Source organism: Labrus bergylta, chromosome 12, assembly GCF_963930695.1.
Source record: "Labrus bergylta chromosome 12, fLabBer1.1, whole genome shotgun sequence".
In the NCBI taxonomy this organism is placed as follows: Eukaryota; Metazoa; Chordata; class Actinopteri; order Labriformes; family Labridae; genus Labrus; species Labrus bergylta.
This window is the reverse complement of record NC_089206.1, coordinates 657,776-676,161: the sequence shown is the minus strand read 5'-3', so window position 1 is coordinate 676,161 and position 18,386 is coordinate 657,776. Positions and strand designations below refer to the sequence as shown.

General features: G+C 42.8%; 1 protein-coding gene across 1 annotated transcript in view; it reads right to left on the bottom strand.

The window, feature by feature from the left end:
* Window positions 1-11,777, bottom strand: part of LOC136181181 (uncharacterized) — a 12,570-nt gene extending 793 nt beyond the window's left edge. The window contains exons 1-2 of the mRNA XM_065961759.1: window positions 11,307-11,777; window positions 85-399 (exon numbers count right to left, since the gene is read on the bottom strand). Coding sequence (XP_065817831.1) covers window positions 85-399; window positions 11,307-11,777 — 786 coding nt within the window. The remainder of the gene's footprint in view (window positions 1-84; window positions 400-11,306) is intronic.
* Between the last annotated feature and the right edge of the window lie 6,609 nt (window positions 11,778-18,386).

The following is an 18,386-nucleotide window of genomic DNA, read 5'->3' as shown; positions in this document are numbered from 1 at the left end:
ATACACAGGACAGTACGTTTAAAAAACTAACAATATAAATAAAACAAGAAAAACAGAGACAGTAAGGCCACATGAGAAACATACCTGTTCCTCTGCTTGTCCTCGAGCGTCTGGTGGGGTAGATTCTTTAATCAGCTCCTCAGCTACATTGAAACACTCCTCCCAGTGTCCCTCCTGTATCTTGGTCTGGACTTTATTTTTCAACTGGTCTGTTGCTGATTTCCTCAGCAAGTCCTTCAGGACTTTCCCCTCCTCCTCCAGAATCAGTTTGTCATAGACAAACTTTCTGTTGCAGCATTCACTTTTACAGCTTTCACTTTCACAGCATTTACTTCGCATGAACAATTTAAACAGGAATCCCACACAGATGATCCCCAGGAGCAAGACGCCACCAATGTCCTGAAAAAGACACAAATATTATTAAGATACACAGATATATCTGAAAACGTTTTGTTGTAGTTCTCATGTGATCTTGTAGTTCTCCTATGATCTTGTAGTTCTCCTGTGATCTTGTAGTTCTCCTGTGATCTTGTAATTCTCCTGTGATCTTGTAGTTCTTCTGTGATCTTGTAGTTCTCTTGTGATCTTGTAGTTCTCCTGTGATCTTGTAGTTCTCCCGAGATCTTGTAGTTCTCCTGTGATCTTGTAGTTCTCCTGTGGTCTTGTAGTTCTCCTGTGATCTTGTAGTTCTCCTGTGATCTGATCTTGTAATTCTCCTGTGATCTTGTAGTTCTCCTGTGATCTTGTAGTTCTCCTGTGATCTTGTAGTTCTCCTGTGATCTGATCTTGTAATTCTCCTGTGATCTTGTAGTTCTCTTGTGATCTTGTAGTTCTCCTGTGATCTTGTACTTCTCCTGTGATCTTGTAGTTCTCTTGTGATCTTGTAGTTCTCATGTGATCTTGTAGTTCTCCCGAGATCTTGTAGTTCTCCTGTGATCTTGTACTTCTCCTGTGATCTTGTAATTCTCCTGTGATCTGATCTTGTAATTCTCCTGTGATCTTGTAGTTCTTCTGTGATCTTGTAGTTCTCTTGTGATCTTGTAGTTCTCTTGTGATCTTGTAGTTCTCCTGTGATCTTGTAGATCTCTTGTGATCTTGTAGTTCTCCTGTGATCTTGTAGTGCTCCTGTGATCTTGTAGTTCTCCTGTGATCTTGTAGTGCTCCTGTGATCTTGTAGTTCTCTTGTGATCTTGTAGTTCTCCTGTGATCTTGTAGTTCTCTTGTGATCTTGTAGTTCTCATGTGATCTTGTAGTTCTCTTGTGATCTTGTAGTTCTCTTGTAGTTCTCTTGTGATCTTGTAGTTCTCATGTGATCTTGTAGTTCTCTTGTGATCTTGTAGTTCTCTTGTGATCTTGTAGTTCTCATGTGATCTTGTAGTTCTCTTGTGATCTTGTAGTTCTCTTGTGATCTTGTAGTTCTCTTGTGATCTTGTAGTTCTCATGTGATCTTGTAGTTCTCTTGTGATCTTGTAGTTTTCTTGTGATCTTGTAGTTCTCTTGTGATCTTTGTTGGGGTTGTATCAAGTCAACTTTGGTTATATTCTTTAATAATTATACTTAATTATTAATAATATAAATAAAATATCATTAAACTATGTTTAATCTCGTTTTGGGGCACCAACCTGTAATCAGGTAAATATAACCAAAATATCACTCAAATCAGTCTCAAATTAGTTATTTAATTACTAATATTATTAATAATGAATAACTATATTTAATAAATTGAAGGCGTGAAATCCGTACACAAAGCCTTCGCACCCAGCTTATATCACAATGCAAATACACCAGTAACCACAAACAACTGCTCTCTTATAATTATAACAGAATTTATTTAAACAAAGCAACATCAATCCAAAATCAATGAACTTAATTAAACAAATAACTATTATAAACTAATCTAAGCAACAAACATTATCAAGCAAAGGCTTGTGGAAGGGGTGTGAATGTAGGTGTGTGTGTGTGTGTGTGTGTGTGTGTGTGTGTGTGTGTGTGTGTGTGTGTGTGTGTGTGTGTGAGAGAGAGAGAGAGAGAGAGAGAGAGAGGGAAGAAGAAAGGGGGGGAGATGGCTTCGTACCCTCGTGGTCGTTCACGATGGCGCAAACCTAACAAAGACCTGGGTGTGTGCACGTGTGGATGAAAGGGAGAGAGAAGGGGGGGGAAGATTACTTCGTCCCACGTGGTCGCCCTTCCGATGGCACACACCTAACAAAGGCCTAAATGTGGCCTTAAGGTCTAAAAGAGACTGAGTTCGGCCCTACACAATCTGTGTCTCTGAGGCGTCTGGATAGCCGCGAGTGTATAGATCTCTGTGCGTAATGGCACGGTGGTGGAGTTGGTCTCCAGATGTACGTTTACACAGGAATATGTGTGTATGTGTGTGCGTAGAAGGGGAAATAAAAGCGAATAAAAGAGAAATGCGTGCCTGAAGAGGCCGGATCACAGTCCGACTCCCGCGCCACAACTCGGAGTAATTCCCTTCATTAACAGAAACAAACCAATAGCCGAATTCAGGTTAATACAGCTTACACTGGCCTTTCTGATCAGAAGAGTAATACCCGGTTATAACGCTGTTACGCTAAACACATATAGGACGCAGCGGTCCGAAACAACAACAAGAGTTTTAAACAGTTAAAACTCAGGACGCAGGTCCAACAAAGATAAAAATTACAGTTTCTGCTTTGATCAACAATTGTTAAAAACACTCTCTAAAGCTAATTCTGCCCAGACCTAATTAAGCCTCACTTGTGAATCGCTTTGTCCGCGATTGGTGAAGGAAAAGAGTCCGGCGATGGAGCAGATCTTCTGTCCGTCCTGGTGCAGAGGCGTCTGATGGCGGCGAGGCTCCCTTACGGCGAGAGCGGCTTCGTTGGTTCTCCGTCGAGTGGAAAGATGTCCCTTGATGTCCTTTCGTTGCAGGACGGAATAAGACCGTTATCTTTCTGATAATCTGGTATAGTCTGACGCTCTCCGAGAAACTGAGATGCGTTCACTGGACAATCCGAGCTCGGAATTTAGAACACTGCCGGCCGCGGATTACCTGCGCGCCAAAACTTAAAACAAAGGAAGATTGTTGCAGGAAACAGGAGATCTTCTTGGGTCTCCGAGCACCGAAGGTCAGCGCGTGAAAGAGAGCGAGCAATGGAAGTCTTGGAGTTTTGTAGCCTGGCCTGCTCCATGGGGGTCTACCTCAGGTCCCCTCCAATGAGGAGAGAGAGGTTCCGGTCCCCCCTTTACTTCACACGTAGGTGTGAAGTACCGCAGGGGATTCTGGGATTAAGAGTCCTTTTAGGCCTCTTTGTGATCTCAGTGAATAACTCAAATGAGGCTTTTACAGAGGTGCAGGCCCAAGTCCACTGCCTGACTGTTCTAAGCCTGCGTGGCCCAACATCCCCCCTTTGTCCTGAAGAATGGGATTGCGGGTCGCGGTCTTTAGGGCAAATAGGGCCAACAGTCCATGTGTGAGGAGACAAATTTTCAGATAGTTAGTGAGCAAAAAGTCCATACATTTTGAGAGGCATTCGGTCTGGGCAGACACTGAGGCAAAGTCTGGGCAGACTGTCTAACTATGTCTAAAGCTAGGCATAAAACATAACCAGGCATTAGCAAAGCTTTGCTACTCAAGGTGCATTCTTTAACAAAACAAATGAAACAAACAGACAAGAGGAGGGGAGAAAGAGAAGAGTATAAGGTGTAGATTTGTGGGCTAACTCCTAGCCTGGGCAGGAGTAAGCCTGTGGGAAGGTGTTTGTGGCATGTAGGTGTGTAAATGTACATGTACATTATGTGTCTCCCTACCAATGTCAAAACACAAAACAGGGACTAGGAAACATTCATGTCGGTAGAGTGACATTGTTGTGTTTCTAGAATGGAGGCTACACCCCCACTCCTATGTGGAGTCAGAATCGGGTTCTCTGTAAGCGAGGGAGTCCTTAGGGAGCTCGTAGGAACTCCGATTATACCTACCCTTCTGTCTCGGACTACGGCCATCCCGAGAGTTCCGTTCAGATCTGGTAGCGATCAGTTCTCCAGGCTGGAACCTACTCTGTGGTTGAGTCCCACCTTCACCCCCCTGGCTCTGTTCTCTATTCTGCCGGTGATATGGTCTCTTATTCTTAGCACAAGGCAACTTGTTGCCCTCATGTGACACGTGACGTAAGCGTGTCTGCCAAACCGCCTGTGCGAATCTCTTGATCTCTTTCATACTAAGCTGATGTGTACGACTATGCAGGGTGACATCTGAACGCACGCAGCCATGCAGATTGTGCATGAAGATGGACTTGAAAGTTGGGTTCTCTTCCAAACCTGGAGCCTTACGTCCCTGGAAATATGCAGATCTAAGTCGCCAGTAATAATCTTTGGGGGCCTCGTGCTTCTGGTGCAAGACACTGAAAGCACTAAGAAGGGCAGATGCAGGGTCAATGTAGGTGGAGTATTCCTGGCGCAAAGCATTGCAGAGCGCAGAGTACTGGTATCTGATCTCAGGCTGAAGGGTAGTCGTGAAGTTACGGACACTCTTGGAAGTTGTCTTCCAGATCAGCCTGAGTTTTTCTCTTGTGGATGCATCAGGTACCTCACTGAGACACAGGTTAATCTCTCTGAGGTAATCATCGATGCAGAGGTCTGAGTTATCTGGATCAAACCGCTCTACATCCTGTGCCATAGATTCAATGAGCCTTATGCGCATTCTTTGATCTCTGGGTAGAAGGGAGCCATCCCAGTCATCTGAGGTTTGGATATTCCTCAGCTGTGAATCCTGCAATGGGAACCTACAGGTAGCAGGAGGGGGCCTGGTGTTATCTCTGCCTCTGGGGGCTGAGAAGTCACCCCCCTTCCTATGTGGTGATTCAAACCTGTGAAGGTGTGAAAGGGTGTCACAGTTGTCAGAGAACTGGGGCGTTTCCCCAAGGAACGGGGCTCCACAGTCAAAATCAGGGAAAACTAGACTTATTTCCTCAGTCCTTGGGTTATCCTGGCTGCTCGGTTCTTTACTGAGCTTTTTCAGCAGGGTTGTTTGATCTCTTAAGGGGCTTGGTCCAGGATCAGAGTCATATCCTGACGATGTGTCTTGCTCCATGTTTACCTGTGCTCCCTGAATTAATTCAAGCATGTCCAACACTTTCTGCTTGGCAGTTTGTAAGTGCTGATTAACAGATTTGTTTCCTTTCTGCAAGGATCGGACCTTTGGTGGGAGTGTCCCCATGAAATCACGGACACTCCTAGCCGTAGTCTTCCAGATCCGTTTCAGTTTTTCATGTGAGGACGCATGAGGCAGGTCAAGGAGACAATGGTCAACTTCTCTAAGGTAATCGTTAATACTTGAATCTGGGCTATCTGGGTCAAAACGCTTCAGATCTTTGGCCTGAGGTTCTATCTGCCTGGTTCGCAGGCCCTGACCCGAAGGCTGGCGAGGGTCGTCCAATTCGTCTGATGAATCGTAAGCCCTGTGGTTGTCACGGTAGTAGGGTTGTAACCGTGGCGGGGTTTGTGTTCGGCTCAGACGTGGCCGTCTATCGTGGGACAGGTAGCGTTCGGTGCCCAATTGGGCCTGTGTCTCCTCCCTGTCTCTAGGGGGAGTAAAGCCTCTCCTCCTGCGGGGTGAGGGTTCTCTTCGCTCAAAGCGTATTGCAGAACGCGGGGGCCCTTCATCTTTAATCATCCAGCTCTTTACCGGGTGGTCTGAGGACGTGGGCGCTTTTGTGCCTGGGTCGACCCGGCGGTGCCTTCCCCTCTCCTCCAGATCCTGCAACATGTCTGTCTCCCTCCTCCAGGGGCTTGTTTCAGTCTCCCATCCTTCGTCTGAGGTTTCCTCAGCTGATCTGGGGGCTGCAGTACTTATCTGCCTATCCTGAAATCTGGGTACCGTGTCACTTCGTTTCTTCTGTTCGGCCAGTTTGCTGCTTTCATGCAGTGTTTTATTCTCCTCCTGCAGGGCCTTGCAATTTTCCTGCAAGGTCTTTAGTTTATCCTGCATTCTTTCGAAGTCGTCCCGCAGGATCTGTCCTTCTTCTAGTACCCGGGCTAGCTGTTCCCGGTGTATCTCATTCTGCACATTTGATTTGCGCTGATAAAGGAGGAGAATTTCGCCTAGAACATCTGAAGCTGTACGTGTTGGCTTCCCAGTTGGTTGATTTGCATATTCAACCAAGCCCTTTAGTCTCTTTTCACATGTGCTGAGGGTGTAGGAGTTCAGGCTGTCGAGCTGCTCTATAGGGAGGTGGATAAGATTAGCAACTACGTCTTGAAGGGGTGGATCGTCTGATCCATAGTGAGCTTTGGCCCATAGTTGATGTATGTCTTCTGCATACATTCTGTCTTTATTAGGGGTGAGCCTGGCTCTGTGGTTGACAAGATCAACTAGCTCTTCTTACTTCTTATCACTAATGCTAATTGACTAGCTATATAGGTTGACACTCTCTTCTAAGGAGAGGTTTGTCAGACCGGCAGCAGTTTCTTGCAGTGCTGCGTCGTCTGATCCAAAAGGAGTCTCAGCCCCCGACTCACCTAGGGTCTTGGTACACAAGAGCAAATCTTATCTAAGTTTCCCAACTGATCACTGCAGTCTATCCTGGAAGATAGGAGAGGGGATTCACACCTCAAGTCCTCAAAGGAAGGGAGGAACTCACACCTCTCAGACAGCTGGCTATGCAACAATGATGAGGTTACACTCTCATCTGGCCAAATGGCTCTCAAACAACAAGGAGCACCACAATCCTTTAGTAGAATACTTCAGGATCAAAATCTAGATTAATGCAACAAATCAAGTTCCTTGATAAAGTCACACTAGCTGCATCATTATGTCCAATTGTTGTATGGACCCAAAGGGGACAACAGTTATGGCTTTAACCATTAACTAACAACATACAACACAACTAAGCCACAGCTTGATGTCTGCTTTGCTTAAACCACAAAAATTTAAAGAAAATATAATTTTCTTCCGAAGGATCCTTTTTAGGATTTTAAGTTTGGATTACTGTGCATTTACAGTGCAATAAAGCTGGTTTATTGAAGGCCTCACACGGGGCACCATTTGTTGGGGTTGTATCAAGTCAACTTTGGTTATATTCTTTAATAATTATACTTAATTATTAATAATATAAATAAAATATCATTAAACTATGTTTAATCTCGTTTTGGGGCACCAACCTGTAATCAGGTAAATATAACCAAAATATCACTCAAATCAGTCTCAAATTAGTTATTTAATTACTAATATTATTAATAATGAATAACTATATTTAATAAATTGAAGGCGTGAAATCCGTACACAAAGCCTTCGCACCCAGCTTATATCACAATGCAAATACACCAGTAACCACAAACAACTGCTCTCTTATAATTATAACAGAATTTATTTAAACAAAGCAACATCAATCCAAAATCAATGAACTTAATTAAACAAATAACTATTATAAACTAATCTAAGCAACAAACATTATCAAGCAAAGGCTTGTGGAAGGGGTGTGAATGTAGGTGTGTGTGTGTGTGTGTGTGTGTGTGTGTGTGTGTGTGTGTGTGAGAGAGAGAGAGAGAGAGAGAGAGAGAGAGAGAGAGGGAAGAAGAAAGGGGGGGAGATGGCTTCGTACCCTCGTGGTCGTTCACGATGGCGCAAACCTAACAAAGACCTGGGTGTGTGCACGTGTGGATGAAAGGGAGAGAGAAGGGGGGGGAAGATTACTTCGTCCCACGTGGTCGCCCTTCCGATGGCACACACCTAACAAAGGCCTAAATGTGGCCTTAAGGTCTAAAAGAGACTGAGTTCGGCCCTACACAATCTGTGTCTCTGAGGCGTCTGGATAGCCACGAGTGTATAGATCTCTGTGCGTAATGGCACGGTGGTGGAGTTGGTCTCCAGATGTACGTTTACACAGGAATATGTGTGTATGTGTGTGCGTAGAAGGGGAAATAAAAGCGAATAAAAGAGAAATGCGTGCCTGAAGAGGCCGGATCACAGTCCGACTCCCGCGCCACAACTCGGAGTAATTCCCTTCATTAACAGAAACAAACCAATAGCCGAATTCAGGTTAATACAGCTTACACTGGCCTTTCTGATCAGAAGAATAATACCCGGTTATAACGCTGTTACGCTAAACACATATAGGACGCAGCGGTCCGAAACAACAACAAGAGTTTTAAACAGTTAAAACTCAGGACGCAGGTCCAACAAAGATAAAAATTACAGTTTCTGCTTTGATCAACAATTGTTAAAAACACTCTCTAAAGCTAATTCTGCCCAGACCTAATTAAGCCTCACTTGTGAATCGCTTTGTCCGCGATTGGTGAAGGAAAAGAGTCCGGCGATGGAGCAGATCTTCTGTCCGTCCTGGTGCAGAGGCGTCTGATGGCGGCGAGGCTCCCTTACGGCGAGAACGGCTTCGTTGGTTCTCCGTCGAGTGGAAAGATGTCCCTTGATGTCCTTTCGTTGCAGGACGGAATAAGACTGTTATCTTTCTGATAATCTGGTATAGTCTGACGCTCTCCGAGAAACTGAGATGCGTTCACTGGACAATCCGAGCTCGGAATTTAGAACACTGCCGGCCGCGGATTACCTGCGCGCCAAAACTTAAAACAAAGGAAGATTGTTGCAGGAAACAGGAGATCTTCTTGGGTCTCCGAGCACCGAAGGTCAGCGCGTGAAAGAGAGCGAGCAATGGAAGTCTTGGAGTTTTGTAGCCTGGCCTGCTCCATGGGGGTCTACCTCAGGTCCCCTCCAATGAGGAGAGAGAGGTTCCGGTCCCCCCTTTACTTCACACGTAGGTGTGAAGTACCGCAGGGGATTCTGGGATTAAGAGTCCTTTTAGGCCTCTTTGTGATCTCAGTGAATAACTCAAATGAGGCTTTTACAGAGGTGCAGGCCCAAGTCCACTGCCTGACTGTTCTAAGCCTGCGTGGCCCAACATCTTGTAGTTCTCTTGTGATCTTGTAGTTCTCATGTGATCTTGTAGTGCTCCTGTGATCTTGTAGTTCTCTTGTGATCTTGTAGTTCTCCTGTGATCTTGTAGTTCTCTTGTGATCTTGTAGTTCTCTTGTGATCTTGTAGTTCTCATGTGATCTTGTAGTGCTCCTGTGATCTTGTAGTTCTCTTGTGATCTTGTAGTTCTCTTGTGATCTTGTAGTTCTCTTGTGATCTTGTAGTTCTCCTGTGATGTGATCCCAACTGATCATTGCTGCACTCACGTTCCGGAAACAGATCCAGTGGGGGAGGTCATGCCATCCAACATATATTTTTAACATTTAGCTTTTTCTGTGTGTTTTGACCTTTCATACACAAACTCTCCTTCAGTAAAACTCCTTCCAGGGTGAAGATGTTCAGAAACTCAGTTTAAGGTGTTTCTGTGTAGATGGGGGAAACAGAGTTTAGTTCTTGTGATGTCACGCTGTGCGCCGGTTTCTCCTCCGTATGACGCTGTCACATTTGTTTACATGAGATTATAGTGCGATGGCAGACGTAACCAAACTAGCGCTGGTGCGAACGTTTCTAACTGGACTTTCTACACGCTCACACATACACACACAGTTACTCTCCCACTATGCTGACGAGCAGAGATGTCTGATTGGACCACAGAGGTCACTGCTGCTTTATACAACCAAGGCTGGATTAACACAGGGCCTAACGGGCCTAACGGGCCCAGGGGACCCAAGAGCTCAGGGCCTAAGCCAGAACTTCTTTGTAAAGTCGCTGTTACTTTTAATGTTGCATAGTCGAAGGGCTCAGTAATTCATGTCAATAGCCGGGCCAAAAAAGTCCTAAAGGAACAGACTGAATATAAGCCTCTTCATCACGATGGGCCCCTCAACTATCAGGGGAAAAATACAAAAAGAAAGTGCAAAACAACAGCAATAGTATTGGTGGGCCATGAGTAAAAATATCATATCACAATTTTTTTTATGGCAGAATCACGATCACGAGACTAATTTTCAAGTTACTGACCAGCTCAACCACTTGTTTCCCAGTATAATGTTTTTACATGCACAGAAACTGTGCTGATAACAAGTCTATTTGAAAAATGTCTTTGTAAGGGGTCTGGAGGTCTCCCACCAGAAATGTCTTTCCCTCGATTTGATCAATATTCATGCACAATTTGAAGGTTTTCTGCACCACTTTAAAATGATGATTGAGTAATGTTTCCTCTTTTTGTGTTCATCAGGAACATTTTCACGCAGTGATGCATTCATTTGAGAACATGTAGACTTCAAGTTCTTGTGTTTCTGTATTTAGCAGAGTTCCTACAGCTGTAGCTTCATATCGGCTCTGCAGCCTTTAGTTCTGTTTGTAGGCGGTGTTGTTTTTATGACATCATTGGACTAACTTTAGCTTTGTTTATATATAATGAAACATAATCCAGAATGTGTTCATTCTGTGACACATGATCAAAGTAAGTAAGAGTTTGATTCATAGAGGGGGCGGGACATTGATTGACAGACAGACAGTCGCTTCTTTCTGGTTCCTTAAAGGGTTCGTTGTGTCGCTATCAGAGATGTAAACATTAACTTTGCAAAATCTAAGGACAAGTCATCTGTTTCACACGCCGTGTCAGTTTGGAAAAGTATCAAAAAGTTGCATATAACCTGGATGGAGTTGGTTTTTCTTAAGTTTCGAATTCATTTTCTCCGCTGCAAAGCAAACACGATCTCTCTGCTTTGGCAGATCATTAACACGTTCAAATCATTTATGATCTAAGATCGTTAAATAGCAAAGAAGTAACAAACGTTGCCCATTAATGGGAGCGTGTGTGTGTGTGTGTGTGTGTGTGTGTGTGTGTGTGTGTGTGTGTGTGTGTGTGTGTGTGTGTGTAAATGTTTGTGTGTGTGTGTAAATGTTTGTGTGCGTGGGTGCAGTTAAAGGATCTGAAGCGGCAGCTGCAGCTGGAGAGGAAGCGAGCTGACAAGCTGCAGGAGAGACTCCAGGAGATACTGACCAACAGCAAGACCAGGACAGGAACACTCCCCCCCCCCCCCCCCCCCCCACATAAACCCTGACTGTCTGTGATGTCACCATGATGCCACCATGATTTCACCGACCTGTCTGTAGTCTACAGATCTGGGTTTCTCACACACAGAGTGTGGGGGGGGACTTCATTAACCATTTTTTTTAATGCTCCCTCAGGGTCGGCCTTTGTTCCCCTATTGTGATCATCTTTGTGTCATATTTATATCTCACATGTATATCCCCAGCTGCTCCCTCTCACCTCAATAAGATCCCCTCTGCTTCCACAACAATCACTGCATTGAATTCTTATATCAACTTTAAGTGTAATAATGATCAAGTAAACCAGAAGAAAACTCCCTGGCCTGTTGTCCAAACTCACCCTGGAGTTGTTCTTCAGCTCTGAGATCATCGCCCTCTCATCCTTGGTGATGTTTTCTTTAGCTTTACAGGCTAACACAACCTGAGCATCAGAGCCATTGTTTTGACAGCACACATACCAGTCTCCTTCGACCAGCACGAACACCACCCACAGCAGACCCACAGAGACAGCTTCCACCGCCTTAGGGGAGGCAAAGATCAGGAAGCAGCAGCACTTCTTGCTGCAGCACTTCTGGCTGCAACAGAAGTCACAGGTGTACCTGCAAACTTTCAGGAACTTTTTGTTGGTCCACAGAGTCAGGAAGAAGACGATAAAGAAAGGTAGGGCCATGTAGGCGTTGCAGTCCAACACCTGTGGTTTACAGGTGCAGGCGAAGTCTCTGTTGAGCAGGATGGTGTATGTGAACATGAGGATGATGGAGACACAGGTGCTGAGATGATCAGAGGCCAGTTTGTTCAGAATGTCCTTCATGTTTGACGCCCAGCTGAGATCTGAAGCTGCAGCTTCTACCAGCTGAAGATATAGCAACCCCAACCGCAAAGGAATGAAGTTCTGTTTACGTCAATAGCAATAAAACCGGTTTAAACACATTGGTGACACAGATAACATCTCTGTAGCAGTAAGAAGCCTTTCTTGGGCAGTTCTTTAATTCTCACCACAGGTCGACTCCCTCGTCATACTTTCTGGCCCCATACAACAACTCTGAGCTCTGTACCACCTGAACACACACACACACACACACACACACACACACACACACACACACACACACACACACACACACACACACACACACACACACACACACACAATGCTCCTGCAGCATGCGGGAATACAAATCATATTAATCTTCGGAGCCTTGTCCCAAAATTGGACATAATTAAAATTTGGACACAGTCAACTGATACTGATATTCTTGTATTGTCTGAAACCTGGCTTAGTAAGTCAGTCTCAGACAAAGATATTTTTATTAAAGGTTACAATGTCTTTTGTTGTGATCGGCCCAGAAAAGGTGGTGGCGTTGCTATTTTTGACAAAAATAAGTTCCATGCTACCATCCTAACATCTGTGACCATCAGCAAGCAATTTGAACTTCTTGCCCTGAAACCTGAATTCTGTCAGGGCCAGTCTATCTCAGTTTTGGATTGTTATAGACCTCCTTCAGCCTGTTTGGAAGCCTTGTCGTCCTTATCTAGCTATGTTGCTGGACTAGATTCCAGTGAGCAACTTTTGGTTGGGGATCTAAATTGTGATTGGCTGTCCACAGCCTCGGACAGCCTCAGATCTGTTTGTGACTCTCTAAACTTGTTTCAACTGATTAATAGTCCAACTCGTCCTAATGTTAAACAACCCACCAGATCAACCCTACTGGACTGAATTTTGACAAATGCCCCTCATAAGTATACTGATATAGAGGTTTTTGCAAATAATTTAAGTGATCATTGTGCCATTGCAACAGTTTGAAATGCCAAACTTCCCAAAACCAAGCCTCGGCTTCTTCTTAAAATAGATATTAAACACTTTTACGAACAAGCTTTTATACATGATCTGGCTTGTTTTGATTGGACCAGAGTTTCTCTCTTTGACAATGTAGAGCTAGCCTGGAAGTATTTTTATGACGGATTTCTGTTTTTAATAGATGGTAGGTGCATCCAAATGGCAGGATGCACCTCTTCCTTTTTAGAAATCTCAAAAGGGGTGCCCCAAGGTTCGATACTAGGACCTATTTTATTTTCCATTTATATCAATAACGTGTGAAAATTTGTCAAATGCCATGTATCACTTTTATGCTGATGACACTATCATCTATTGTTGCTCAGCATCTGTTGCACAAGCTTTTGAGTTTCTGCAGTCAGCTTTCAATGTTGTCCAGTCTCGTTTGAGGGAACTAAGGTTGGTCATAAACACCGATAAAACAAAGCTCATGTTGTTTTCACATTTAAGTGGAGAAACAACAAATGTCCCATTGATTTTAACTTCTCAAGGAAATGTAATCAAGCTTGTCAAAAGCTACAAGTACTTGGGATTTATTCTTGCCAATTTGGCTTCTAAACTTAAGGTGAAGTTGGGATTTTATTAAAGAAATAAATCCTACTTTTCCCTCAGAGCAAGGAAACTTCTTGTTTCATCAACCTTTCTTCCTTTGTTGGATAATGGAGATGTACTGTACATGGCGCCTCAGCCAAATGTTTACAGTCATTGGACACCGTGTATCACTGTGCGTTGAGATTGTGACTGGTTGTAGATGCTTCACTCATCACTGTGAACTGTACACTAATTCAGATTGGACATCTTTGAAGGTGCGCAGGCATATACACTGGCTGAAGCTCATTTATAAAGCTCTTCTTGGTTTGGTGCCTTCTTATTTATGTTCATACCTTCAAAGAACCAGAAGCCACTATTCCTTGCGTTCCTTTGATGTCTTTAAACTGTCTGTGCCTCGTGTCCGCACGGAGCTCGGGAAAAGAGCGTTTAGTTTTGCTGCTCCCACAGCATGGAACTTTCTCCAAAATGAATTGAAAATGGCAGAGCTCATTTCACTTGAAGCCTTTGGCTCAATCTTAAAAGATAAAATACGCGAGGCAATTGGACAGTGCCTGTGTTTCTGAACTGTAATCCGTGATCAAGATTCTGCACTTTATTTGTAAATCAATTTGCACGTTTGTTGTTGTTCTCTCCTAACTTAATGTTTGTAAGCTGTCTCTTTATCATGTAATGCTTTTTATGATGTGTGCTGCTGCCTTCTTGGCCAGGTCACCCTTGTGAAAGAGATCCTGATCTCAATGGGTTATTTACCCGGTTAAATAAATGTTAAATAACATTTTTTTTGATTTACGTCAACAGGCATCCCCGCCGGGCGGTGCAATGAATACAAGTTTTTATTGATCAATAAAACGTAAATGAAATGATGTAATGACACGTTCATCTACAAATCATCGTTTTTAAATGTATATACTTCAGTAAACTAAAAGTTGTTTTTAATACTTAGAAATAAACTTCATAAAACATCTGATCAGTTTTATTTAACATGATTTATTTAAACACCACAGAAAATGTTTTTTACATGCATCAAATATCCATCAAATGATTATCTGAGTAAATGATTAAAAATCTGTTGATCACTTTATATATTTAAAATAACTTGTTGTGTTAACCTCAGCAGATGATTCAGTGATGAATCAAATCAGAGCAGATTGAGAAACAGAATCACAGATCACTTTGTCAGATGAATTCTGGAGAAAGGCAGCAGGATTCCTCCTCTAGCTGCACCAGACTCATACCACCAAAGTAGTCCACTAGAGTCCACGATTGTAAATCTAGACTTTCCAAACTTTACTCAGGTGAAGTGAAAGATGCACCGTGACAATATATGTTTCGTTCGCGCCCAAATTAAAGGAAGAATGTGCGACTTTTTGATCCAGTAGATGTTGAGCACCAGCATGAAACCAAAACAAACTTCTTGTTAGGCCACGCCTCCTCCATCCTGAAGCCTCCGCTCTCCTCCAGAGACACACCTCCAACCTAACCTCCACTCGCGTTCACATGAAGGAGTTTAGCGCAAGCGGTGGACAGAATTCTCCTTGGCTCAAGCTAAAATCACCTGTGTCCTGCATTGTTGTGTTAGCATGCTAATGTTAGCGCTCTTTAGTTAGCTCGTAGCTTCATATTTCATGTAAATTTACACAGAATGAGCGTGATCTAAAAACTCTTACTAACACTGTTACATGTCCTGGACATGCAAAAAGGGGTGAATAACTTTACTATAGCTAACGGAAGCTCATCACCCATTAGTTAACTAGTCTCCTCTTTCCTAGAACTAAGTGAGAGCTCACTCCCTACCAGCTGCTAGTCTCCTCTTTCCTAGTGGAAGGAGCTATGTAAAATTACTCCTCTAACACCCTTTGCTTAACTCTCTCCCCTCTCTTCCTTCCCTCCCCTCTGCCCCCACGAACACTGGACGTTGAAACCTCCTCCCGTTTGCCACCAAGAACTCTGGACTAAAAACTCTGAAGCTAACTATTCAAACGTACACTCAGTTTACTGCACATATTGCACATACTGCACAAGTTACTTTTTCTTTAAATTTTATTTTATTTATTTTATTTACCATTTTGTACCTTTTGCACAAATTAGAATTTATTACTGTAAATATTATTTATCTTATTTTTACCTCATTTTATTTATCTATTTTTACCTTATCTTATTTTACCTTATTTTGGTTGTATTGCACCGCGGGACAGAGAGAAACGAAATTTCGATTCCACTGTATGTCTGGCATATAAATTGACAATAAAGTTGACTTTGACTTGACTTTGAGCTTCGGCAAAAGAAGTGAATATACACAGTTCATATCTAACAATTCTGTGCGAAAGGCAGTCATACATTTGTGAACACTATGACTGATAAGGGAGACCGCTCTTCTCTGCAAAAGGAGAAGAAAGAAGCTGAAAGTGGCGACATGAATGCTATCATGGCAGAACTCAGGTCTCACCGTGATGAGTTTAAGACGCTGAAATCACAGAGTGCCTCACTTAGATCACAAATGAATGAGGTACACGCGTCCCTCGAAAGAGTTTTGGACTCCAAAGTGGAAAGGCTGGAGCGACTTATTGCAGAATCCCGGGAGGAAATGAAAGCGGAGATGGATAGTAAAATAAGACAAATTCTACAGAATCTTGACTTAGATATCGGACAGCTTTCTGCGCGAATGGAAAGGACGGAGGCAAAACTAGATGAAGCAAAGCGCCCAGCCTTCAAATTCCAGTCCGTTGTTTTGATCATCATCATGGGACTTCCATTTGAGGAAGGGGAAATTCCTTTGGAGAGAGGGAGATCGTTACTATCTGACGGGCTTCGTTGTGAGCCTGTACCGGAGATTGTTAATGCTGAGCGGATGAGACCACGGGGACGCGCCAGGTGTGATTAAGGTGGAACGTCAAACCCAGCAGGATAAAGTGGCTGTGCTTCGCCGTAAGCAGAGTTTGAGGGATAAAGAGAGATTCAGTCACGTCTTTGTTCACTCTGCTAAGTCACAAGCAGAGAGGCTGATTAACCTGAACTTTCAAACTCTTCTCACTGAGCTCCCGTTTGGAAAGGAGTATCTTCTGACGGGCAGTGGGAGACTGACGAGGCGTGGTAATCTGGAACCAGTAAGCAGGGTCAGCAGCAGTGCAAAGAACCGAAGGATGGCGAGAGACAATCTGGAGACCTAATCGGTAACTGCCCAACCCACAAATGTTGACAATCTCACTTCAGTACACTGGAACATAAATGGCTGAACAGAGTGGAACTGTGAGCTCAGGAAAAGAATATTACTTGGCCATAACCCTGATGTGATTTCACTTAATGAAACACATTTAAAAGGAAATGACACTATTGATTTACAGACGTATACCTGGTATGGTCACAATAGAACAATGCATGAGAGGGCAGTTAAAGGATCTGGGGGAGTTGGTCTTTTAGTTAAAAATAAACAGTTTGAGTCCTATGAAATTGAAGTAAAGGACAAATCAATGGAAGGGATACTAGCACTTGAATTTAAAAATAGGTGTTCTGGGTATTGTTTTGTTATTTATACCTGTTATTTACCCCCAGAAGGATCAACAAGATCAATTGGCTCACATAATTGTTTTGGCCATTTAACGGCTCAAATGTTTAGTTTGTGTGATGTGGATGCTGTTTATATATGTGGGGATTTAAATAGTCGCATTGGTAATCTTGATGATTGTATAAGTGATGTGGATAACACTCCTTACAGACATAATCTAGACTGTACAGTTAATAGTTATGGGGAAATATTAGTTGAGTTTTTGAGAGATTCAAAGTGTTGTGTGCTTAGTGGTAGAATACCTTTAGGGAATGATCATTTCACCTCCATCTCAGTTAAAGGAAAAGCGGTGGTAGACTATATTATTGTCCCACATGAAGGCCTGGATAATTGTGTCACATTTTGTGTTTTCACCCCTAATGAGCTACTAGAGAGATTAAAGGACAACTTTTGTTTACTGGGTGACAGATGTAAAGTACCTGACCATTCTTTACTGATGCTAAAAATCCAAGTTACACCTTACTATGCCAAAGTAGATTCGCATTTACCAGGTAGGCGTGCAAGAAAAACACAAAGGCAACCCCCTGACTCATTTTTCTCATCGAGTCCTTCTGATAATATACTGTAGTGACCTTACTGAGCAACTATGGTGTATTAAAAAACAACCAACCGGACCTGGATAATTGGTATGATAAATTGTGTGGCAATGTCTGTACAGAATTAAATAAAGGTTTAAAGGGGAAACCTAATAGAAATAATGAATTTAGAAAATCTTCCAAACACTTCTGGAATCAGGAATTGCAGTTGCTGTGGGACAATTTAAGAACAGCAGAGAAAATCTTTCTAAGATGTATGAATAAAAACATGAAAGTTGGACTGAGGATGGAATTCAAGGAAGCACAAATTAAATTTGACAAGAGGTTACGCACAGTGAAACGCAAGTTTAATAGAGGCCTTTCATTGCACATTGATCACCTTCAAACCCACAATCCCCAACAGTTTTAGAATGAAATTAATAGATTAGGGCCAAGAAAGTCTAGTGGAATTCCCATGTAAATAAAGCTAGAGAGCGGGGAATGTGCTTCTGTTTTAGGAATTGTACTAGATAAATGGGAAAAAGATTTTGCTGATCTGTTCTCTAGGTGCAATGATTCATTTGACGATGCTTTCTTGAAGGAAACAATTAGCTTAAAAGAGGTAATGGAGTCTGAAATGTTATCTTGTAAATAATAGTAATAGGTTTTTGAATTAAAAATTTTCAGTAGAGGAGGTAAAAATTGTAATACATGAATGCAAATTGAAAAAAGCTACCGGAATTGATGAAATTTCAAACGAAGTGCTTAAGTCTCCAAAGCTGTTCAGTATATTATGAGTTATTTCAGTCCTGTTTTGATAATGGCATGATTCCTACTCAGTGGCACAAAACTATCATTAAACCAATCCCCAAATCTTCAAAAAATGATCCTAGGATAGCACTCAATTATAGGAGTATAAGTCTTATTAGTTGTATGTATAAATTGTATTCTTCGATT